Source organism: Sitodiplosis mosellana, unplaced genomic scaffold (assembly GCF_009176505.1).
Source record: "Sitodiplosis mosellana isolate CC-2019 unplaced genomic scaffold, AAFC_SMos_1.0 Smas_scaffold_2, whole genome shotgun sequence".
NCBI lineage: Eukaryota > Metazoa > Arthropoda > Insecta > Diptera > Cecidomyiidae > Sitodiplosis > Sitodiplosis mosellana.
In genome coordinates this window covers 6,785,130-6,809,641 of record NW_022595245.1, presented here as the reverse complement: position 1 = coordinate 6,809,641, position 24,512 = coordinate 6,785,130, and the positions used below count along the sequence as shown (strand labels likewise).

The following is a 24,512-nucleotide window of genomic DNA, read 5'->3' as shown; positions in this document are numbered from 1 at the left end:
GTATATAAGTATTTGAAGTGGGAATGTGGCAAAAAATATAGTTCGAAGAGGAGAACTTGATAGTAGAAATATATAAGTAGCTCAGTTCTGAATAAAACTACGCAGAGAAGGAGGAATAATACAAATTGGAATGCACACATGCATAATTCATTAACGTTGCAGCCAAATTAGTTCAATAGGTTAATAGTGATTTGATGACACAACGATAAGGCAATTTTAGTTCCACGGTAGAAATTCTACCTGTGATTGCAAACAGCAATTGTATTTTGACGAAGGTGTTTTAACTCTCTTATTTCGTTTGTGCAGAAGTTTTCAAATATTTCGAAGATTCAACCAAAAATTTGGATTATTTTTTTTGCAAACACCGTCATACATCCCATCAATAGATTCTGAAGAGATCGTAAAATTCGTGAATCATCAATAAATATTGTCAAAACAAGCAATAAAGAAAGAAACCGTTATCTTTATGCCATTCATATGTTCAGCAGAATTTCGTTTGGAAATGTTAATGTGATGGCTACTTAATGTCTATATTGACATCAATAAGTACAGTGTACGCTATTTCGAAAATAGATTTCGTAGTAACTGGAACGTATTTTTTATCTGTTTCAAAAGTCGCGTGTTAAGATTAAAACGTATGAAAATGGAACAATTTTATTACTTTTCCGCAAACTTTGTTTGTTAGGTAAAGTATTGGACATTCTCCTCTTTCGGACCACTATAACGTCGCGCCAAGCTTCAAAAAGCACATATCTGTAAACTAGGCAAAGTAGAAGGGATGAAATCCTATCGATCAAGACCTATTTGCTTCCAAAAACATGTTGTTTACTATGAAAAATGTGTAAAATTGCGATGTGCGTATGGCGTCGTTCGCGTTTTTTGTTCGCCGGATATCTCAAAAAGTTGACAAGATAATTGAGATCTGTAAAAGCCAAAAGATTTGACATGTCGAGACAAAGCTTCGGATTAATTTTGAGCCCGTTCTGATCTACCAATTTTGACTGACGACCTGAAAAACCTTGAAAAATGACACTTTTGTATGAGAAGTACCCGAAAGAAGCATTTTGCACGGTTTTGATCTAGGCAAACTTATGTTTTTTTGAAAAAATAATGGGGGTCTGTGAACAACCGAATACTTATTTGCCCATAAATTTGGCCTGAAATCGACATTTTTGGAAATTTTCTCTGAAGAAGACATGTTTGTATGAAAAATCACCCAAAAAGCCATTTTTCAGGACTTTGGTCAAGGCAAACTGATTATTTTTTTTGTCAAAAAAGGGAACTTTCGAACAACCAAACACCTACTTGCCCATAAATTTGGTCCAAAACCGACATTTCTTGAAATTTTTGAAATTCTGTTCGAAAATGACATTTTTATATGGAAAATGGTCAAAATAGTTATTTTTCAAGCTCAGAAGTGCTATGAAAAGAGTTTTTATTGAAATTTTGGTTAAATACTAAGCGGCAGTGAAGAACCAATTAGCAGGCTAATTAGCTGCATAAGTGTATACTGGCTAACGAATGTGTAGACCAGTGAGAAAACTTCAGTAAGAACTGAACGCATTCATCTGAACTGACGTTTGTGAAACTGAAGTTTTTGAAAAAAAAAAATAACTCAAATTATAAAAATGACTTTTGAATTGAAAATTAATTGAAATATAATAATTTTTTTCAAAATTTGTATGATTTGAATCAATGCAATATGCAAATCAAAAATTATTATACTTTGAATGTACTCATTTCACACAGATAGCTGGCTAACGATTGGCTTACACCAGTTGTTGGTGTAAGCCAAGGCCAAGACAATGCTGGCTAACGAAAAACCATCACTGCTAAGCGGGAGGTAAACCAAATTGCCGCGGAGCGGAAAAGTTTGAATTGCGTATGTAATTCGTTTTATATAGAATTGAATTTCAGAATCAATTTAAAGTGCCTTGTCACCATGCTCTGTTTTAATGTAAACTCTCATAAAAAATTAAATTCCTTTTGAATTAAATGTCTCTGATAGTATTTTGCAAGGTAGCAGTGATTTTCAATGAATGTTATGAACTGACGCGATTATTATGATCGCTAGTTAAAATAAGTGTTGATGGATTTTGATTTTCTGTACTGTTTGACGATCTTACGTTGTGTAATGTCGAGTATTTGTAATATAATAATAATATTTCCCGTGTGAAAATATTCTGACTGAGCAACCAATCGATTATTTCGGAACATAGTCGACAGGCCAAAAGTGATAATTTAGTACAAATTTAACTGCAATCCCAAGTTTACTACAGTTAAAAATGTCCCCGATTGAGCGACTGGCTAAAAAATCATCGAAGTCGACTATTCATACCAAACATCTGCTCAGTCAACTAAAGTTGCTTATCAGTAGATTTTAGTTGCAGTCAGTCAGTCAGTGATTTGTTTTCTACACGGTTTGTTCGATGATATTCATCGGCCACATTCTCATTTCGTCGGGCAACGGGATATCGGAGATCTCGAATATTTGTGAATTCCAGTACAAATTTCATTAATCCAAATCAACAAAAGAAAATTGATAAAAATGTGTTCGAAAATAATAAAAATTGAACTAAATTTGAATAGTTTACCAGCCGAAACAACAATTTGGGCAAAATCCAATAATTGCGAAAAACCTCATTTTAAAAGCTTAGCCAAAATGATATAACTAATCAAATTACCACTTTTATGTCGTAAAATTACTTCACACATCTATTGTTAATTCCATGAAAGAAATTCTTCAGATAGAAACCATTACCACTGATAGTACCACTGATAAAGTTCAATGTATATAAAAATGAGTCGTTACATTTATCATGGATGGAAAACACATATGCTTTATTTTTAAAACTCCTATCGAAATTCTTAGAATTTAACGTTTATAAATAATGATGTAATCAATATTTTGCAATCAGGATCAGGTTAGATAAGTTCGATAATTGATTTATAATGGTGCTGAAAACACAATTTTATTCATATTCTTATCCATTCTTGCGACTATTATTATTATCGTTTATTTCAATGAGATATTTCATAGTCTCATAACTGGAACATCTTTATAGAAAACTGCAGAAATGTTTTACACGTCAATCAATCCAAATATAAATCCTAAAGATATTCAATGAATATTATTCATTTCACACCTTAAAAGTTTTAACTTTTATCAATATTTTATTTCGCAAATCAAAAACAGAAGCTATGAGTGCTCAAGAAAATTGTACTTTTCCATCGGAAAACTTTATTCAACTTAAAAAAAAAACGTTTTGATAAATTAATAGAAAATATGTGATGAAATTAAAATTAAATGTCGGCATCAATTTGCAACGTTTGATATAAAAATGCCAGTATATCGGTATCTTCCTCTATAATTTTGAATGTTGGTTTCCCTCCGCCATGCCCTGCCTTGCTGTAAACTCTTAATAAAATTGGGTTTTTCTGGAACTGATTGTCTCTGACAGCATATTGTAAAGCAGCCGCAAATTTCAATGAATGCAATGGACTAACTCGATCATCGTGATCGGCAGTAAGAATAAGTGTTGATGGATATTGGCTCACGGTGCTGTTTGGCGATCGTACATTGTGTAACGGTGAGAATTTGTAAATATTTTCAAAGTGAGTTTTATCATCTGGATTGCCATAGTCGGAGATCCACGCATGGCCAATGGTGAACTTGTGGAATCGAAGCATATCCAATACACCGACTTGAGCTATAGCAGCACCGAACAACTCAGGTCTTTGAGTAATTGACGCTCCAATAAGCAGTCCCCCGTTCGAACCACCTTGTATTGCAATCTGTTTATGTACTGTGTACTTATGTTCCACCAAATACTCAGCCGCCGCTTGGAAATCATCAAATCCATTTTGTTTATTGAATAAACGACCTCCATCGTGCCATTTGACGCCATATTCACCACCGCCTCGGATATTCGGAACCGCGTAAATTCCATTGAATACACTGACGAAGAACAACACCATCTTACTGAATGATGGCAACAATGAAATATTGAATCCGCCATAGCCGTAGAGCAAACATGGCTTTGGTCCTCCAGATTTAGTATTCTTTTGCACAATGAACATTGGAATTTTCGTACCATCTCGACTGGGATAGAACACTTGCTCCACTTTAAAATCTTTTCTGTCGAAACCCTCCAAGTTTAATTTCATTTCACGAAACACAGTTGGCTCGATATCGGGCGTTGCGAAATCATATCGATAAATAATGCCAGGCGATAAGAATGACTCCAGTCGATAGAACATTTCCGAATATTTCTTCTGCGCACTGAATCCAGCGAGTTGACCAATTTCAAGCGGAAATTTACGAATCAATTTACCGGTTTCGAGTGAGTGCACTTGAAATACACTCTTCACATCATTAATGTATTCAACAATGAGCTTGTCCTTATCAACGCACTGCACTCCATCTAATACGTCTCTTGGGTGTTCCTATAATTAAAGGCGGATGTTTTAATGTGGTTTTTACATGTGAACGATTAATTTGTACTCTACTTCAATGAGAGTAATCCAATTTTTTTCGTTGCTATCTTTCAAATCGATCACAACCACACGATAATTAGGTGCATCTTTGTTTGTGTGGAACACTAATTTTGTACCGGTATTGGTGACATACTGAATATAAAAAAGTAAATTATTATTTGAGTATTTTACATAAGAAGAGAAAATGGCATTCGGTTTTATTTACACTGTAATCAGCATCCATTTTCGTTATAAGAGGTGTTAGTGGAATTTTTCCCGTGATTGGACCATTTTCCTCCAAATCAGCATAAAATACCGAATTATCACGTTCCGTCTCACTGGTTATTATGATTAAATATTTGCCATCGTCACTAACGCCGCCCGCGCTATTTATTTAAAACAAATTATGTTAACGTATAAAAACAATATCCAAGACTCATAGTAAATGCATATACATTAAACACTATCTTAAAATGCATACATTGTCCATCCAGGATGTTGTGGAAATTCAGCAACAAGAATGTCTTGGTCTTGAGATTCACCAACACGGTGATAGTACAGCTTTTGATTCTCATTCACAACGGTTTCTGAACCATCGGTTTTGCCGTCTTGGTCGTAACGCTGTAATAGATGTACATGGTATTTATAGCAATTTTCAATGATATTGACCTTAGAAAAACTCACGTTATAGAACAATCCTTTGTTATCATGTGTCCATGACATTGACGAGAATTTCACTTTTTCAAGAAGATCTGGAAAATCTTTGCCGCTCTCAACGTCATGAAATTTAATTTTATTCCAATCTGAACCGGATTCACTGACACTATATGCGAGTAAACTTCCATCTTCAGAGAATGCTCTGTCTTGCAATGAAATGGTACCATCTTTGGAGAATTTGTTCGGATCCAAAAACACCGTTGGTTTGTTGTCATTCAACGAAGTTTGTTTATACAAAACACTGTAATTATTTAGCAAATTTAACGCATTTCAACGGAACGATTCAACAAATTCAAATTTATAATGGATTAACAGAGACAAAACAGTTATATTTACTGTTGATTTTGAAGACCGGAATTCTCATATGCATAGTAATAGTTTCCGTGTCGCCAAGGCATGCTGTATTTTGGATAATTCCAAAGCGTTGTCAATTTCTTGTTGATCTTGTGCCATTTACCGGAGCCCTCTATAAACGATTGTGCCACTTTATTTTCCGCCTCGATAAATTGCTTCGTCTCTTCGGAATCAGGATCTTCGAGCCATCGATATGGATCGGCCACTTTGATTCCATGATAATCGTCAATCACACTCTCATTACGTCGTGCAAGTGGATACTCAAAATGATTCACATTTTTCGAACCGATTGTTGTGATTTTCACTGCAAAAATCCAAATAAAAACACACAAAATGAGTAAAAATATGAATGAAAAAACGGCACCGAGCCTAGAAGTCATGTTGAATGTTCGAATGAAAACACTTTATTGTGATCAAATCTGCAAAATTTTGTTGAACAAACATCACATTTCTGTTAGAATGTTAGGCTTAGTTGTTCACTTGAATGACTCGGCGAAAAAAAAGTGATGATCAAGTGACACACGTATATTTTTACAGTGACACTCTTTTTGTTTCGCTCATTTTTTTTTCTTCGATCTAGCATCACATTTTATTCCGTGGAATGTGTGTAAATATTCTATTCAATGCTGTTTTTGCACTGTCAAGGCCAACGTTGTGAAACACACATTGATATTAATTAATGGTCTAAATACATTCTGAAATTGTCGAGATCACACCATTACAATGAAAAAATAAACCATTTTCAGCGTGCACACCGTTGAACACACAAATCATATGAACGGAAAGGAAATGTACATTGTATACCATTGCGCAAATTAACGCTTTATCAGACAAGGCACGTAGATGAATGACAACAAATAATTACCCGTCAAAACAACGGCCAAGCAACGTGCTAGCAATATCGTGAATCTCATGTTTTTTTTCTCTCGTTGGTTTGCTATTTCAAGCTAACCGAACTACTACTACTCCGTTTATGGTTAATCTTGTTGCAAATCCGATTGCAGATGAACTGAAATGTCGTTTAATCAAGTTACCAGTTTTATATATTTCGACATAATTTCAGTCGTCCGCGAGCGCTAGAGTGGGAATCAGTTCCAGTTTGTAGAAAAGAAGTTGAGAAAAATCTCGCAAACAGGTAGTATTGATTGACCCAATAAAATCACGAAATTCCGAAGAAAGTATGTAATTTATTCACCGAAATTGTGCGGTTCTCAAATGAATTATTATTCTTCACATTTGCATGCATTCAGTTTGAAGATAAAACTGCTGATAAAACTGGACAAATCGGTGAAATCATAACATCTAAGAACATTCTCTATAGAGAGGCTATGGATAGCCTGAATATGAGATTCATTTATTTTTATGTCGTCTTGTTTTAATGGGATAACCTCTGCCATTAAATATTTAAAATAAATCACATATAACGCATTTCTTCTAATCTTCTTTATATGTTAATGTTGAGGTTTAACAACAAGTTTCGTACATTTATAAGTTGTCTACTCATCGTAGTTGAAACTCGTGAATCAGAATGATGTTGTTTTTTTAAAATCAAAATATGTGTTTATTCAACCGAATATCATACTTACGAAATTCATCACAATCGTGATTGAGCTTTCAGATATATTTCCAAAGATGTGTTTGAAGATTACCTTTTAGCAATGTACTGGACCCAAGATAAATATTGTAGTGGCTTTGTTAGGTGAAAATGATTATTAATCCAATGTGTATGTGGCAGCATCAAACTTTATTCTAATTTGCATTGTTCATTTATAATTGCGATTTGCGAGTGTCGCATGCACATCGTAAGATGCGGTGACCATGCAACACCGTTGGAAATAATGATTAGCCGGGTATAATAATAATGACGATCCGTCTATAATATTTTCTTGACATTTACTGACCAAATTATAGCAATAATTGATGAAATGATAGCAACTATACGGAATAGAACGCAGCCGAGTACTTACGTTATAGTTTCACATTTTATCATTGTTCGTGGTGCTGAAATGAACGAAAAAAATACAATTGAATTGCAAAACCAGTGAGTGCGAAAGCGCAACTGACTTCAAAATGAAAATAAAGATAAACCGATTTTATTCATTTGAAAAGATCTTTCTTTATTGAACAACAAATGATGTTAAATTTTTTTATGAAATGGCCTTTTGAAAGGTTCGAAGGTTCACATTAAGTTTTATTTTTTCCTGTAGATTTTGATGGTCGAATTTAAAACGCTTGTTATCCAACAGAAACTGGGTTCAATACGCAGCATTTTCTTTCATAAAATTAAGGTTGAATTATATTCATTTCAATTTTGAACTTTCTTCAATGTTGACTTATTTTCGTTTATTAAACTGACTGCAAATACGGAAAACTTCCAAAACATGCTACTGAATACTTAATTGTGTTGCATTTTTTCTGTTGGAAAATTCGATTCAATTCATTAAAAAAAAAAGACTTGGCAAATTGATAAAAAAAAGAAAGCTTATAGTTAATTAAATGTCGACATCGATATGAAGAGCTTGGTACAAAAAGGTAAGGATGTCGGTGGCTTCTTCGATCTTCTTGGCAGTTGGTTTGCCAGCACCGTGACCGGCTTTGCTGTAAACTCGCAACAGAATTGGATTCTTTTGAAATTCGTTGTCTTTGACAGCGTTGTGTAAGGCGGCTGCAAATTTCAAGGAATGCAATGGACTGACGCGGTCGTCGTGATCGGCCGTTAGGATAAGTGTTGATGGATATTGGTTTTCAGTACTGTTTGGCGATCGTACATTGTGTACCGGTGAGAATTTGTACAGATTATCGAAATGTTCTTTCTCATCTGGGTTACCGTAGTCGGAAATCCATGCATGACCAATGGTAAACTTGTGAAATCGAAGCATATCCATAACACCGACTTGAGCTACAGCAGCGCCAAAGAGTTCTGGTCGTTGATTGATGCAAGCACCGACCAGTAATCCACCGTTTGAACCACCTTGGATGGCAATTCTCTTGGGTTCAGTGTATTTATGTTCAACCAAATACTTAGCTGCCGCTTGGAAATCATCGAATCCATTTTGCTTGTTGAGCAAGCGACCGCCGTTATGCCATTTTTCACCATATTCACCGCCACCGCGGATGTTTGGGAATGCCAAAATACCATTGAATGCATCGATGAAAAACAACAAACTCACGCTGAATGTTGGCTGCAACGAGATATTGAATCCACCATAACCGTAGAGCAAGCATGGCTTTGGCGCTTTTGATTCCGTTTTCTTTTGCACAATGAACATTGGAATTTTTGTGCCGTCACGACTTGGATAGAACACTTGCTCCACTTTGAAGTTGTTCTTGTCGAAGCCGTCCAAATTCAACTTGACTTCGCGCAATACAGTTGGCTCGACATCGGGTGTTGCGAAATCATATCGATAGATTGTGCCAGGCGTTAAGAATGACACCAATTGGTAAAAGACTTCGGTGTACTTCTTATCACCGCTGAACGCAACGATTTGGCCAATTTCAAGCGGGAACTTGCGAATCAGCTTACCCGTTTCAAGTGAATGCACTTGCAAAGCGCTCTGGAAAGAGATAAAAAATGAATGGATTTTCTTGAATTCATTGACCAAACTGACATAGTTTGACTCTTTAAGTGAGTTCATACCTTCACATCATGCAGATAACCGGTCACAACTTTATCCTTATCAACGCAATGAGCCCAATCCAATACGTCCTTTGGATCTTCCTATATATTTTATGAAAATATTTTGCATTCAGTACAAAATGCACACCAATTTTGGAATCCTTTAAAACAATCTCATCAATAAACTTACCTCAATGAGAGTGCCCCAGTTCTCTTCGGTATAGTTATTCAAATCAATCACAATAAGACGGTAATTTGGTGCATTCTTGTTTGTGCGGAACACCATCTTTGAGCCAGTGTTGGTAATATACTAAAATAATCATTTAAAATCATTGGACTTGAGTATAAATCGACAAAAAGTAAGCACAAAATTAGATTTCATTTTAATTACATCATAATCAGCCTCAAATTTGGTAACAATTGGCGTGAGTGGAATTTTTCCGGTGATTGGACCGTTCTTTTCCAGATCGGCGAAGTACAGCAGATTGTCACGGCATGCCTTAACGACAGTCACAATCAAGTATACACCACAGTCACTAACTTGGGTTGACCTATTTTTTCGAAATTGAGACGAAACCGAGTTGAAATCAATTTTTCATAATAATAGTTACAATTCATCGTATATGTCTTACATTCGCCATGATGGATTCTCTGGGAATTCGGCAACCAGAACGTCTTTCTCCTGCGATTCACCGACGCGATGATAGTACAACTTTTGATTTTCGTTCATTACGGTTTCCGAACCATCAGTTTTGCCTTCTTGATCGGGATAGCGCTAAAAGATATAATTCAATCAATTAAACTAGATGAAATTGTTGTTTTATACGGTTGAATAGAACAACTGAAATCGAAAGAAAAATTTAACTACGAAAACTTGAGAAAACAAATCTGTTTTCTATGAAATCATTTAAACTTACACAGTAGAAAAGGCCTTTATTGTCATGTGTCCATGTCATCGACGAGAATTTCACTCGTTCCAAGAGATCCGGGAAATCTTCACCGGTTTCAACGTTGCGAATTTTGATTTTGATCCAATCGGATCCGGATTCACTGAGACCGTATGCGAGCAAGCTGCCATCTTCCGAGAATGCCTTGCCCGACAGAGCAATGGTGCCGTCGGTTGACAGCGTATTTGGGTCGAAGAACAAGGTTGGCTCCTCAGTTAATGAACTTTGTTTGTACAAAACACTGAAACAAAATATAAATCGTAGAATTTGGTACAGCGTCAAATTTAAAATTAAAATGACCAATTCCGAAATTTTCACTTACTTTTGGTTCTGTAGTCCCGTATTTTGATAAGAATAATAGTATTTTCCATGTCGATCAGGTACAGTGTATTTTGGGTAGTTCCAAAGTGCGGTTAATTTTTCATTGATTTTCTTCCATTTATCGCAATTTTCCAAAAATGGTTGCGCTATTTTATTTTCCGCCTCGACATATTGTTTCGTCTCTTCAGAATCGGGGTCTTCGAGCCATCGATACGGATCGTTCACTTTTGTACCATGAAATTCATCGGCGACACTCTCATCGCGACGTGCAACTGGATAGGAAAAATCACGAACCATTTTTGTTGTATACTTGCGGCAAGGCGTATCGGTTGTTGTGAATTTTACTGCAAAAATCCAAATCAAAGCACAAAAAATGGTCAAAGAAATGACTAGAAAACTTGCACTCAATTTGAAATGCATGTTGTTTGCCAGAATCAAACGGTTCAAAAGAGAGCTATCTCAAGACGGAATGAATTGTTGTGTGTATGATTTGAAATTTACTAATTTAATAAACGGAAGAAACGCGGAGTGTTGAGAGGATCAACACGCACACAAATGACTTGAAACGAAATTAATTGAATAGATAAGCCGAAAAGAAGACAAAATGTTATGACTTTTTTTTTAGTTTCAAATACGACGTCGACGGAAATGTGACAATTTCGTGACTTCAATGTGTGATGAATTCAAATGATGATATTTTGATGTGAAAAAAGATACTTCAGTTTTTGTTATTCGGCGTCAGACAAAGTACGTTTGTTTCAAAATTTCTACGTTTACACAGTTGTGAATTCCCGATTGCATTACTCATATTAAACGAAGGTAGTTCCAAACTATTTGTATAAACGCGTACTGTGCACGCCACACTGATATCTGACAGAGAGTTGTAAGATCGTGAACACAGTTGACTTTATGTCAAGAACAATTGATCAAAATTTTGATTGCGTCGCATCATTTTATCCTACATACTACGTCTTGAAGTGGAGCAATTAGGATTGATTAAGTGTAATTTAAAAAAGAATACGATACGAAATGTTCTATTTACATTACGTTGATGTGCATGTTCTTTGTCTAAATTGAACTTTTGGACGATAACACTGGTGGCGGGCGAAATTTTTTTTTGTCTAGCATTGTGGCGTTCTCATTGAATCAATGAATCAAAACATGAACCTGGGTAGAGGAATTGTCTGCATGACAGCGAATATTCAAATAAATGCTACATATCTATGTATGTTTATAACAATCGAATGAAATGATAGGCACGGTATTTTGTCTCGACTAATTCGTTTAATATATTTGCATCACATGGTTAATTTTAAAAACAAGTTTTAAACAATAGCAGCCAAAAACGGTGTGTTTATTTGTTCAATGTGGCTTCGGCTTGTGACCATCAACGTAAAAGTTTCGTGTGGCTGCCGGTAGTGTAAGTTCGATGCCGTCCAGCTCTTTTGTAAGTATAATCTGACATCCGAGCCGTGAGTGTTCCTTGAGAAATGGTGCCATATCCAAGAGATCATCTTCTTTTTCGGTTGCCTCCGGTAATTTTCGCAAATAATCACCGTGTACGTATACATGACAGGTTGTGCAAGCCAATGACGCTTCACATGCACCTTCCATATCGATATTGTGCCGATGCGCTAAATACAAAACATTGTCACCGATTTTCCCTTTGACTGGAATTTTCGTTCCGTCTTTCGTTATATACGTTATATTGACAATTTCTTTGGCGGATTTCGGTTCCTGCCACTCATATTCACCATGCGATAATGACGGTGTTATTGAAAATTTAGCTACACTCGACCATGTATAATTCGTACATTGTGTTAGTGCTGACGCTGTCCTCAGTCGATTCACAAGTACACGCAACATATTTTCGTTAAATTTATCGTTTTTTCACGTAATATTTGGCAATCACATCAAAAAAAATTCGAGAATATTTACGACAAATGTGTGTTCAACAAACTACAGCTTTTGTAAATGACATTTCATTTGAATGACACACATAACCTCACTTTTTCTATGCCAATCACTACAGAAACGATGAGTTGAGACGACTGTTTTTTTTTATCTAGTGAAAGCCGCTTCGTTGTGATGTCAAACTGATTTATGGCAGACAATGCACACACATTGGCAATAGAGTTTTTTTTTTCGTTTGAAATTTGCAAATCATTTTATCGACATTATTGTGTCACTTATCTTTTTATCGCTTGCAGCGAATTTTTGTTTGATTTCATGCAAATCAATTTAAATTTGTTGAGATAAAACGCTAGTTTTTGTAATAATTACCTCGATTTATATCGTAAAACTGTGTGGTTTTTTTCTTTCTCCCTTCTGGCACGTATGAATGCGAATGGAATTCTCCCGAAATGTAATAACTGTATACTCAAAGCGCTAAAATTCAATTGATTAAATTTGAACGAATATCCAATTTAAATTGACCTCTATGCTGAACTGATTATTCGGACTGAGCTCGGTTCGTGGGGATGCTTTCGATTTGACTCAAACCAACTTTCCAAATGATGCACACACAAATCGAAATGCAAAAGTGAACGTTTCGATCGGAATTGAACGTTTGAATCGTGTACATTTGACAGCTTCATGGTACTGAACCAGCCATTGTGTTGGTGTCGCGTTAAACGTCAAAAAAAGAATTGTTTAATAGCATCTGTCAAACCATCACTTCGCTTGGAGAACGAACGGTGTTGAATTGAGCAAAGTGGTCACGTTTAACACAGATTTTTTCTCGAGTACCTCAAGAGAATGAGTAAAGATAAACAAAACGAACGACTTCGATAGCGAATAATTGTGTCAAATTGGAATCGGATTGAGTTCGGAGTGTTTGTGTGTCCACGTAAATGGTGTATTAGTTGATACAAGGAATATTTCTGAGTACAAACCAAAATGCCGTGTTGGTATTATGATAAAAAAGATTTGCGAGGCACAGTGTCGATCCGTGAAGGGCTGGATTACGAAACCGAGCGACGGTATCGAAAAGAAGGCGCGCGATTCATCATGCAATGTGGCACGGCCATGGGATTGGGCCATAACACAGTTGCAACTGGCGTTGTGTATTTTCACCGTTTCTACATGTTTCACTCGTTCAAAACATTTCCACGATACGTAACAGCATGCTGTTGCCTCTTTTTAGCAGGGAAAGTCGAAGAGACACCCAAAAAGTGCATGGATATTATAAAAACAGCACGCACACTGCTTCAGGATAACAAATTCAAGTCATTCGGTGATGATCCGAAGGAAGAAGTGATGACACTGGAACGAATTTTGCTACAAACAATTAAATTTGACCTTCAAGTCGAGCATCCGTACAATTTTCTACTGAGATACGCCAAGTGCTTGAAGGGTGACAAATCAAAACTACAGAAAATGGTACAAATGGCATGGAATTTCGTGAACGATTCATTGAGTACAACGGTTTGCCTGCAATGGGAACCAGAGATCATAGCAGTGGCAATGATTCACTTGGCTAGCAAATTGAGTAAATTCATTGTTGACGACTGGGATGGACGACGACCAAACCATTTGCGATGGTGGGACATGTTTGTTGCTGACATTACAATGGAAATACTGGAAGATATTTGCCATCAAGTGAGTATTCTATTGAATGAATGAATTTGGCCCAAATCACCCATTTAGACTTGGCGAGCTCATTTTAACTATTTCTCAAATTCAGTGTGGTTTCGTTGGAACGAAATCTGTGTTGAATTTGTGCAAAATGAGACAACAGCTGCAGAACATACTTTCAATCGTTTACTTAAACTAATTTCTCTATTAATTTCAGGTACTTGATTTGTATCAGCAACCAAATCCAACAGGTGCTGAGAGTCCGCCTCAATTACCTGCGAGTAAAGCAAGTCCACCAACTACGAAACGCATTCCGAGTTCTCCAGTTATCAAAAAACAATCCCCAAATACAGTACCATTACAGGCACCGACACAGACGCAGACACAGACACAAACACAGACACAGCCCACCGCTAAACCAGTCGTTACTCCGGCGGTAGTAGCTCCAGTACAAACGGTTGACAGTTCATTGGATAATCAACCGATTCCGAAATTGATCACAACGAACGAAAATGTCCATTATTCATATGCGTCGTCGTACGGATCAATATACGCGCAACAACAATACCACAATGTCACTGCGGGTCAGATGCCTGCCGCACCAGCGATGCATCCGCAAAATAACATGTATGCAGCACCAAATCAGTATGCTCAGGCATCAATGCCACCATCAATTCAACCGGCCACCATGCAACAATTTCAACAATCGAATCCAGCTGCAGCTTATTATCAACCACCTCCACCTCCATCCGGCTCTAGAAACTATTACCATGGTCCAACGTGAAAACATTCGAATCGAACACGATCTCAATGCCACAACAGACCAATAATGTAATGTTTACTGAATAGTATTCCGTTTTCTTATTCGGCCACACATTGAAAATTCGAATTTTTTTTTCTATTTGAGGTTACTAATTTTAAACGAAGCATTGAACTGATGTTTTTAAATTGCAAACAATGATCACATTCATTTCTTTCAATAAATCGTTGTTGGAAGCAAAAAATACTCACAGATTTTAATGTTTTGAAAGGTTTGAATACTTCTTGAGTCATTTGATACTTGATTTGTATGTGCTGTCAAGCGGTCCAGCGGTAAGTTTAGCATCTTTGTGGATCGAATTTCGGTCAGCGAAAAAATATAAGAATCAATTTCAAGAAAAGAGATAATTTTACTGTTATCGCTTACGAACAGTTAATGACAGATAGCTGAGGATATATGCTGTGCATAGGAACTCAGCAAGCTGAGATTGGTACATTAAGATTTTGTGACTTCCCTGCCATGCAAATTCATGTGATAAGATGAATCTGGTACACATTTTTCGATGCTTTCCATGAAATTTTCTGTCATAAATTCATCTTATCACATAAATTTGCATGGCAGGGAAGTCACAAAATCTAAATGTACCAATCTCAGCTTGCTGAGTTCCTATGCTCAGCATATATCCTCAGCTATCTGTCATTGATTGCTTACGAAAGAACTCGCAGCGGTCAACATATATTCATACGAATCTGTGCCTTGTGCTCTCATCTATTGACAGACTTTTAATTATGCTGTTGCACACAGACGTTTCTGTTTGCTTAGAGGAAGAACGAGAAGAAGAAAAATCAAAACAAACTCACAAAATGAGCGCAGTTCCTTAGTGGAATCGACATTGTTGAAATTATGCTTGAGTAATCAGATTCGACTGGGTTTGTATTGACTTTGGGATATGACATTTATGACATTTTCGTGCGGCTTTGTATGTGTGACGGCTGCTGGTTGTACACGGTGCGAGTGAGTCGACATTCAGAATCGATAGATCGGCAACCAAGATAAATTCATCAAACAAATTTGTACAGTTGGAAAGTGTTTTTACAACAGTAATTTCTTCAAGTGAACGTTCATTGCAAATTTCACAGTCAAATCCTCATTTTCAAGCCGATCAAAAGCAAGAAGTGAAGTGTACTGAATAAACAATCGAAAATGGCTCCACGCGATAGTCATGCTGCAGGAATGGCTTCCAATTTGGGGGATGGCGAATTTGCAATGCTGTATTCGAGATACGTTGCACTGTTGGCGCGATTGCAACAAGCACAACAAGAATTAATTCGTCTGAAGGAAGAGAACAAACGACGTAGAGCGGAGCTCCGGAAAATGAAAATTACCACCAAGAGAATGTAAGTAGATTTTTACATCCAATTTTATTCGGCGGAAAGTGTAGTTTTCTCGATGGGACAAACGATCATATCTATTGTGTACTACTCTATTCATATTTTAACGAAATCAATTTGGTTTTCGTTTTTAATTAATTAGGCGGACAGACAGACGATCACAACGTGACCAGGCACCACTTTGACGTCGATATTCTTTTTAAGGGCGTTTCAATACTGAATCAGGAATCAAAAAACATTTCAACTTTTCAATCGACGACATCGAGTCATCATACACAATTCATAGACCATTCAAATTTCCATTTTGCTTTTTATTCACTGGTTTTGGCAGCCAAATCTCATATACAGTCATAGTCAATCACAGTTTCCCAGACTAATAATGAACAATACGAAAGAGTTCCAAATAAAAATTAAACCCAAACTTCTTATCTTTCATTTCACTACTCTAAAACATTCATGAATCTTTGGGTCAACTATTTAGCAGTTCGACTTGTTTCAGCAATGTCAACGAACAAACAAACCTTAAATCTTTTCATCATATGGTGTAGGTGACCACAAAACCTATTGGAATGGTCAAAAATCAAACTTCAACGAATGATATATATGATTGATGGTGTTTTTGTTTTCATTTATTTCCATATTTAATTAATAGGCAGATGGTTGACGCTGATATGATAACAATACAAGGCACAATAGATTGCTTTTAAGTCACATTTCGAATAAAACAAATACGCACAACCACGGTTGCAAAGTGCCCGGGTTGCAATCATTTTAATTTTACAGCTCACATAAGGCATTCTTTGTATTCGAAATAATTTAATCTTCTATTCCATGAATACCGAAAAGAAAAAATATTTTTTTCTTATTCTAGAAAATTTCGCAGTCGATTTAACAAAAAATACTCTTGTAGGCTCTCATTTAATGGTGATAAATTGCAACTTAATAAACAAAAACGAATCTCATGTTAACTTTCTCTTTTATAAATCGAAATTTCATTAAACATTCTCTCTTAATTCAAAACATCTCCTCCTAACATACGACACTGAATTTCTACTAATAATGAATACATAATTATTTGGACAAAGACGTTGTTCTTCACTATTTTCAATACATAAAGTTCTTTGTTCATTGTACAATAGAGCATGTAAAAAAATTCTAGAAAAAAAATAAAATACATAAGTTTTGTTTTCAGTCGAATAAAGAAATACTTGAGTGTCTGAACAAAGTGTAAAATAAATCGATTCGAATACGCAAAAAAGAAAATGAAATGATCATGAAACGTTTATCACGATTTTGATTTCTGTATATATACACAATGAGTTGTTTTTTTCCAGTTTTTGACGAAATAGCAAAAAAAAACAAAAAACAAATGATATTAGATGAGTCGTGTTTGTTTCAACGAATGTATTAGCAATGAGTAAATGAATTTGTATTGAGCTAATGACGGAATGATGTTATCTCGTTGCTGACGGAGTTGACCAACAACGCGGGGTATATCCAAATCCTGTGTAGTTAAAAAAGAGCGTAAACAAAGGATTAAAAATAGGCAAACGGATTTAGAATGATGATTTGATTTGACATTGTGTACAACGTACACCGTACATACCTGGTTGTGATCTAAAGTGTATAGGAGCAAGTCAGAGGATAATGTAACTCCAGCTCGACCTCCACCTTCGCTGCAATGAATCAATACAGGAGGATTTGTATTGTGACCAGGTGGTACTTCGTTTACCGAAGCCAAACGAACCGAATTCAATTCTTTTAGAAAATCTGCAATTATAAGTCATAGCAAGTTAGTTAGTTAGTGTGCATGAATTATTGAACGATTCCAATGGAAATCCTCGTTGCCTTCAACTTTTCCAAATATTCAAACGTGTTCTCACCTAAAAAGTGTTCTACGTCCGGCGGACAATTTTGCTCAGCCCAATCGTTATATTTCAGATGCCAAACGGATCGATACCGTCGCGATTGTGTGTGATACAGTCGGAATTTGGATGTTACGCATCGACCAGTGTTCTGCGAAAACTCCTGGAACACTTGATACTGACCATAATCCAGGCACTTTTCACTTGTGGCTGGTATGTAATTGATCTCCTCCGACAACTGGACGATCAAGTACACATCAGCTTCCCAAACGCACTGCCAAAATAGGTGCAGCGTTTGTGTGTTGTGTGGCGACTGTGAAACGATGTAGAACCGTTGCTTTTTGCCAACTGTGACTTGGATGTGTGACGCATTGACATAGCCCAGGCGATTTCCAGTGCTCGGTGTGATTCGAACGCGATTGTCGTCGTATGGCAGGAAATTCGGATCGAAGTTTTTCATTCGATTCTCCTCATGCAATGCACAATCATAGCGAGCTCCCTCTTTTCGCTTTGGTATCGATTCGAATTCCATAAACATTTTCGTATCGTGAAGCTTCTCTTCCAAGATTTGTGACTGTCGAATGGAAGATAATTCAACATTAAAAAAAAATGAAAAGAGGCAATTTCGAAAACAATGAATGCAACCCAAGAACATACCAATTTCTCTTTACTGATCGTAGCAGCTAACGGTTGAAGTTTCGGTAGGCCCGTTGACCATCGATGCTTCAATGTTTGTTCGTCGCGTGAAATCGTCTTCGATTTCGATGCTTTGTTCTTGTCTTTCTCCTTATCCTTTTCCCGGCCAAGTGTTGCACTCTTGTGCTTTTCGTTTGAATTGGTTTTGGTACTGTGGCTGCTGCCAAAGAAAACCCAACGTCGTTTCTTCTTCTCCTTCTGTTCCATGCTTACACCGGAATCAGTCGTTGTGGCCGTTTGATTTGTAAACGTTGAACTCTGTGACGTTTCTAGAACATTTGATAGCGATCGATTGCTTGCATCATGCATGTTATTCGTCGTTGTTGACTCATCGTGTGCGGCCGTGATTTCAATACGCGTTTTATGCACGGGTTTTTCCGCTTGTTGGAATTGCTTTGGTGGCTGAATAATTTCCACTTTTGGTTCGAATGTAGAATTCGAATTGATTGCGATCACAGTTCCATTGTTGCCGGTTCGACCGTCAATCGAATCTTGGTTGTGTGCAAATTTGTGATGGTGTTTATCGATTGGATTCGATGTACTTTTCGATAGCACTGAATGCTCCGCCAAATTATTGTTCTTCAAATCGTTTATTGTCGTCAGACTTGTGTTCGAAACGGCAAAATTACTGTTTTTTGTTTCGTTCAAAAACTGTTGGCTCAAGTGTGGTTGCGTTTTGAAGCGCATCACACCCGGTGCTGATTGAATACTTGAAGCTCGTTCGCGCATTTCCGCTTGACTATTTTCGCTTTGCCACGGCAACGGAATGTTCTCGTAGATCGGTTCAATTGATCCATTGTGCTGTTTGATCAAGCCACCGTTCGTCAACGGTGATCCATTCCGATATCCATTCTGTAGCTTTTGTGACAAAAGGTTCGTCTTTGTGTGGCCATCGATATAGTTCAAATTCTCGTATGTGCCATGAGGTACAATGTTTTGAGCATATCTATAGCGGAATGTTTGCGATTGAGTCGTTGACACCGGATAAACTTGTTGCTGTGACATAAACTGTGGCGGTTGATTCATGAATGTACGCGTCGAAACCAAATCCGGACTCGAACCATACGCACCACGATAGCCAAGCAATTGATGCGATGCCAAGTCCGGTGTCGATGTGGAACTGAATCGGTTTGTGTGATATGGTGGAGGTGGTTTATTCAAGCGCATTATTTGCAATTGATGTGATAAACCATCGACGCCCATGAAATTTGGATCGGCAAAATGTTGCTGATAAATTGGGTTGGTTGTTTGTGTGACATCGGGATATTTTTGTTGTAGCTGATGGCCAAAGATTGCATCCGTGATTGCGGTCGCTTGATGCACATCCGGCTGACTTCCCGAATACGAATTGATGTGTGTGTCTGAAAAGAGTTGCATGGGTTTAGTACGAATTTCTGAAGAAAAAAATCATCGAAAATGATTCGCAAAGTTTTTGAACGGTTTTCGAATTTAAAAAAAAAATGAAAGTTTCACTCACTTGATCGATACTTTTGCTGAACGGCTGTTTCGTAGTCTGGAGCTGGTCGATAACCGGGCAAAAATGCTTTCAATCGCTCTCGCTCTCGTTCCACCTGAATATTGTTATTGCTCAAATCCAAACAGGATGTGCTCTGTGTTCGTCCATTGTTCAGCGATTGATTGGAGCCAACCAATTGCCAATTGCTATTGCGATGTGTGTAGTCATTCGGCACCGGCGTACAACCCTGTTCATAGGCACTACGCAATTGTTGTTGACTAGCTGCTAATGACATGTTCGACGAAACAATTGATTCCGTTTGATGTGGGTGCAGTTGCTGGTGTGATTGATACATTAACGATGCGGGTATATGCGAATCCGATGCATAAATATTTGAAGATTGTTCGAATAAATTATCACGACTTTCGTTTAGGTCTTCTGGCACATTTTGGAAGAGATTGACATTGTGTTCAACATTTGGATGCTCTTGGTTTTGTTCGTATTTCATGAAGAAAGTGTGCTGCAGCACGCACAATTTCCAAAAGTAGCGACCAGTGTCGGCGTCTTGCAGTGAAAACCCGACACTTTTCTGCGCCTCGGTGCATTCAATGTTGAAAATGCGCTTGTGATTTACTACATTACTGATTTCGTGCCACCTGAAACAGCAGGAAAAATAGAAGAAGATGAAGAAAAAAAGAGAAATAATTAAATTGTCATAATCAACTCAATTTTGTTCGTTCTGTTTCATGTCAATTAAATGAGTTTTAAGCATTTATTTCCAATTAAATCGGCTTTGTTTTGTTTTTGTTTGTGCATCGGAACCGATTTTCACTTTCACAACAAAATCGATTTTTCATTGAAAACTCTCCACAAAGACAAAAGTAAAGAGTCGAAGAAAATGAGAAGTTGTTTAAAAAAAAAAAAAGTTTCAATATTTGTTCATGAAAACAACAACTTACGGATAAAATGTGTATGATCCATCCATGGTAGTGACCACAATCCCGGCCACAGTGATACCGAGCGACACCATGTGGTTCGAGTCATTTTTAGCATTAAATCGTTCCTGACCATATCCATCAAGGTTTTGACACGCTGTGATGAATAGCGCCTCGGCTGCTGACTGTGTTAGGCCTTGAATGTCTGGATTTGGTTGTAGCAGTACCTCTTCGGTGAGTGTTTCCAATAAACCAGCTTCGATCATAGCTTTTGGAAATGGAAGCAGTGTTTTCAAGTAATCCACCGTGTGTCGTTCACTTTGATAACTATCATACTGCGCCTGTCGACAGTACATTGCTAAGGCCACAGCTTGCCGTGGATCGCACGATATGCGACCATCAACCACATCACTTTTTAGCTGCAGAAAATAGTAATTTCGCGTCACCTCATCCGTTATCAATGTTACACCCGAAATGACATAGTACATGATACGCAAATACAATTTCGGGCTGGCCGCATGCTTTTCCAATTGACGACTGAGCGGCCGATCCAAATCCACCCATCGCATTTGTGTATCACTGCCTTTGACCACATAGCGTAGTCCAAAAAATTCCGGTTGATTTATCGATAAACGCTGACACACATTTTCCAAGCATTCCGAACCAGTGCTTTCCGAACTGAGCGTGCAATCGACCGTAGTCGGTGTGTCTAAAACTGTTGAAATAAAAAAACATTCGAACGATTCGAATTGCACCGTATTAGATGTGTTTTTATTGTTGTTGTTGTTGCTGCTGTTGCTGTTTAGAGAGTTTTTCGTTTTTTCTAAGATCATTGTTGTTGTGTGGGTATGTTTGTGTTCGTGTTTGAAAACAGTCATCAAATTTGATACAATCTAAAACAAAAATCCAGCTGTTTCTCTAGACACAGAGAGAAATAGAGAGTCTGTGTACTTCGGAATTTTCGCGCGTATTTCATTCATAAATTCCGATCGAATCACTATTCGCAACCACTTTAACACAATTTGATGCCATTAACTAACTATGAGTCATTGCTCATTCACAACGAACAGACAAGTTTTGTTATTTTGCTTTTGATTTAAAATTCTGATCAGAAATTCCACAGGAATTTCTCTTTGCGGTGCTATTCTTTACGGCGAATCTCTGTATTTTACATTGTCAACACATTATTCACGTTTGCACACAGGTTAATGTTATTCACTTTGTGTTGAAGAGAGAGAAAAACGAAACGGCCTGAGTTGATGAGTGTAGAAAAAAAAACAGCAACGGACTTTTTGTGATTATTTTATGCCTTTTTTAATGCGAATCCTGGTGCCGTGCTTTAAAGTTAGAGTAGATCATTGCACAGTTACCAATTCTTTATAATTTATGTGAATTACATTTTAGTAAGCACACGCACACGATCTTCTCTCACTTGGATTGCTCTCTCACTCACTGATTTCTTCTTTTTCAATTTTTTTTGGTTTCGTTTAGCCTTGTTCACGTTTCGTTAAATCGACCAAAATTGCCGAACGGTAATCGAATGGGTGATTTTTGTGCAACAGGTTGTAAAAAGATATTCACATAATTAGCTCACTGTTTTATTTTCCTCTTTATTTCTTTATTATCTCAATGCTTCTTCTCTTTGGTCCCACAATAGCCTCAATTACGTGATATTCACTATGGTCGAAAATGACACGAAATTATTTCAAATTGATTCGGCTGTTGTTTATTTTCTTTGTTTGTTTCACGGCAAATTTGATGGATTTCCGTTTTTGGACATCACGACGACCGTGGTAGAAAAGTTTGCGAGGAACACGAATCGCACAAACGAGGTACGGAACGAAAACAAGTAATATTTTGAGCAGTGCTTCAGACGAGCGTCACAGATCGACTAACTTTTTATGTATTCGACGAAGCTGCAGTTGCGCTGGCTCCGATCGTTTTGAATACGATTCTTTTTTGTTCCATTCCACACATACGTATGCATAACGACAAAGCAACAGTCAGTCAGTCTCACTTTTTTTTCTCATTGAGAGAGCGGCGCACACAATTCGCCTGTTCGCTCACTCAGTTTCTACGTATGTTGATTATATGACTGTGACTGGTATGATTAAAATCAGTTTAGTGTGACTGTGTGTTTGTGTTGACGTTTGTTCCCACAAAGGTACTACTCACGACCCAATGCTCACAGTTCGCATGTAAACAAAAGTATGATTAGAGTGAGTGTGTGGTATTGTTACTGCTGCTGCTGTTGCTACTTTTTTTTGCATTCATATTCGCCCTATTCAGAGTGTGTTGATTTATGTTTTCACTTCAAGTGGCGATATGTTTGTATCCAAATTGCCGTCATCATTGTTTTGGCTACATGAATGCGATGCTGAAAAAACCGGCAATCCATTGGCGATCGCAAACAAAAGCGACGACAGATACGCGCATTTCCATTTTGAGCGAATACAAAACAATTGGAAAATCATATGACATTTTTGATATCATTTCTTTTCCGTTCGTGTGCGCATTTCAACTGTGTGGTTTGTTTTTGTTCGTGATCGTCAGGGCCCACTATAACGTAACAACATTGTTGAAAAATGGAACTCATTATCGCAGATAACAGCATTTTTTATTGATTCCTCAGGCTTGTTTCAATGATTTCGAAAGTCAACGAAAATATGTTACTTTTTTTTCATTATTTCTGAACCGAAAATCGAATCAATTGAAATCAAGCCGAACCAAATGAATGTGAACGTGTATGGCGAGATCAATCATGGAAAGTGCCAAAACAGTCGCATCAAAATGAATTTCAAAATTCGCTCTATAGCACAATAAGCGCGTGCATCGCGCCGCAAACAATGCACAGCGAATGCGAAGTAAATGGGGCGTTTTCGACTTCATGTGAAATGGCAATTAGCGCTCGTTTATCTGTTTAGTTTCAGGTCTTTGAATTTCAAATTGATTTATCAACGGAAAGGAAAGAAGAAGAAGAAAACGATTCGAATCGACTTATTAAGACCAATAACCGAGTGAACAATGCTTGTTATCGATTACAAACATACTCATTGTTTCAATTTTTCATCATCTTCTTCTTCTTTCACCGTCTGATAAATGCAATGTCGTCGTCGCGCTCACAATCCGCTGTGTAGTATTTGTTGATTTCTAAACAAGAAATCTTATGCGTTAAATGCCAAAAACGAGGTGCTAAACTGATCCAATTGAATTTTGCACCCTTTCTACAGGGAGAGAAAAAGAAATACACGCGCCTCAATAAATGAATGAATGAAATCGAAGTCGGTAATGAGTGCTTGTGCTATTTTCAGATCACAGGCACGTCAAGTGAGGCCGACACATGATTAATTGAATTGTGAAATCCACTATCTCGTGCAAACGTCTCTCTCTCTCTCTCTCTCT

The 24,512-nt window shown here is 37.2% G+C and overlaps 4 protein-coding genes across 39 annotated transcripts in view; 1 reads left to right on the top strand and 3 right to left on the bottom strand.

Annotated features, from left to right (window-relative positions):
• Positions 1-3,200: 3,200 nt before the first annotated feature.
• On the bottom strand, positions 3,201-6,558 carry LOC129564884 (prolyl endopeptidase-like). Its single transcript, XM_055439125.1, has 7 exons — positions 6,413-6,558; positions 5,530-5,851; positions 5,161-5,434; positions 4,958-5,097; positions 4,703-4,862; positions 4,510-4,629; positions 3,201-4,446 (listed from the first exon to the last, which is right to left on the bottom strand). The coding sequence occupies exons 1-7, from the start codon at positions 6,459-6,461 to the stop codon at positions 3,304-3,306; spliced, it is 2,208 nt and encodes a 735-aa protein (XP_055295100.1). The 5' UTR covers positions 6,462-6,558; the 3' UTR covers positions 3,201-3,303.
• Positions 6,559-7,638: 1,080 nt separating this feature from the next.
• Positions 7,639-12,854, bottom strand: LOC129564882 (prolyl endopeptidase). Of its 2 annotated transcripts, none has more exons than XM_055439123.1 (8): positions 12,715-12,854; positions 10,433-10,775; positions 10,081-10,351; positions 9,796-9,938; positions 9,555-9,714; positions 9,354-9,473; positions 9,185-9,265; positions 7,639-9,101 (listed from the first exon to the last, which is right to left on the bottom strand). In XM_055439123.1, exons 2-8 carry the CDS (start codon positions 10,726-10,728, stop codon positions 8,040-8,042), a joined length of 2,133 nt encoding a protein of 710 aa, XP_055295098.1. In that variant the 5' UTR covers positions 10,729-10,775; positions 12,715-12,854; the 3' UTR covers positions 7,639-8,039. The 2 variants fall into 2 exon arrangements, with proteins under 2 accessions (XP_055295098.1, XP_055295097.1); XM_055439122.1 differs by lacking the exon at positions 12,715-12,854 and adding an exon at positions 12,246-12,452.
• Positions 12,855-13,133: 279 nt separating this feature from the next.
• Positions 13,134-15,011, top strand: LOC129564883 (cyclin-K-like). Its single transcript, XM_055439124.1, has 2 exons — positions 13,134-14,031; positions 14,225-15,011. The coding sequence occupies exons 1-2, from the start codon at positions 13,330-13,332 to the stop codon at positions 14,789-14,791; spliced, it is 1,269 nt and encodes a 422-aa protein (XP_055295099.1). The 5' UTR covers positions 13,134-13,329; the 3' UTR covers positions 14,792-15,011.
• Positions 15,012-16,753: 1,742 nt separating this feature from the next.
• LOC129564881 (tyrosine-protein phosphatase non-receptor type 14) overlaps positions 16,754-24,512 on the bottom strand; it is a 17,632-nt gene continuing 9,873 nt past the window's right edge. For 27 of the 35 annotated variants that reach the window (XM_055439108.1, XM_055439112.1, XM_055439109.1 and 24 more), the window contains 6 exons: positions 21,135-21,825; positions 20,197-20,831; positions 18,681-20,080; positions 18,042-18,597; positions 17,765-17,928; positions 16,754-17,662 (listed from right to left, as the gene is read on the bottom strand). In XM_055439108.1, coding sequence (XP_055295083.1) covers positions 17,534-17,662; positions 17,765-17,928; positions 18,042-18,597; positions 18,681-20,080; positions 20,197-20,831; positions 21,135-21,825 — 3,575 coding nt within the window. In that variant the 3' untranslated portion in view covers positions 16,754-17,533. Of the gene's footprint in view, positions 17,929-18,041; positions 18,598-18,680; positions 20,081-20,196; positions 20,832-21,134; positions 21,826-24,512 lie in introns of all 35 variants that reach the window. The other 8 variants (XM_055439089.1, XM_055439087.1, XM_055439085.1 and 5 more) reach the window with 1 other exon arrangement.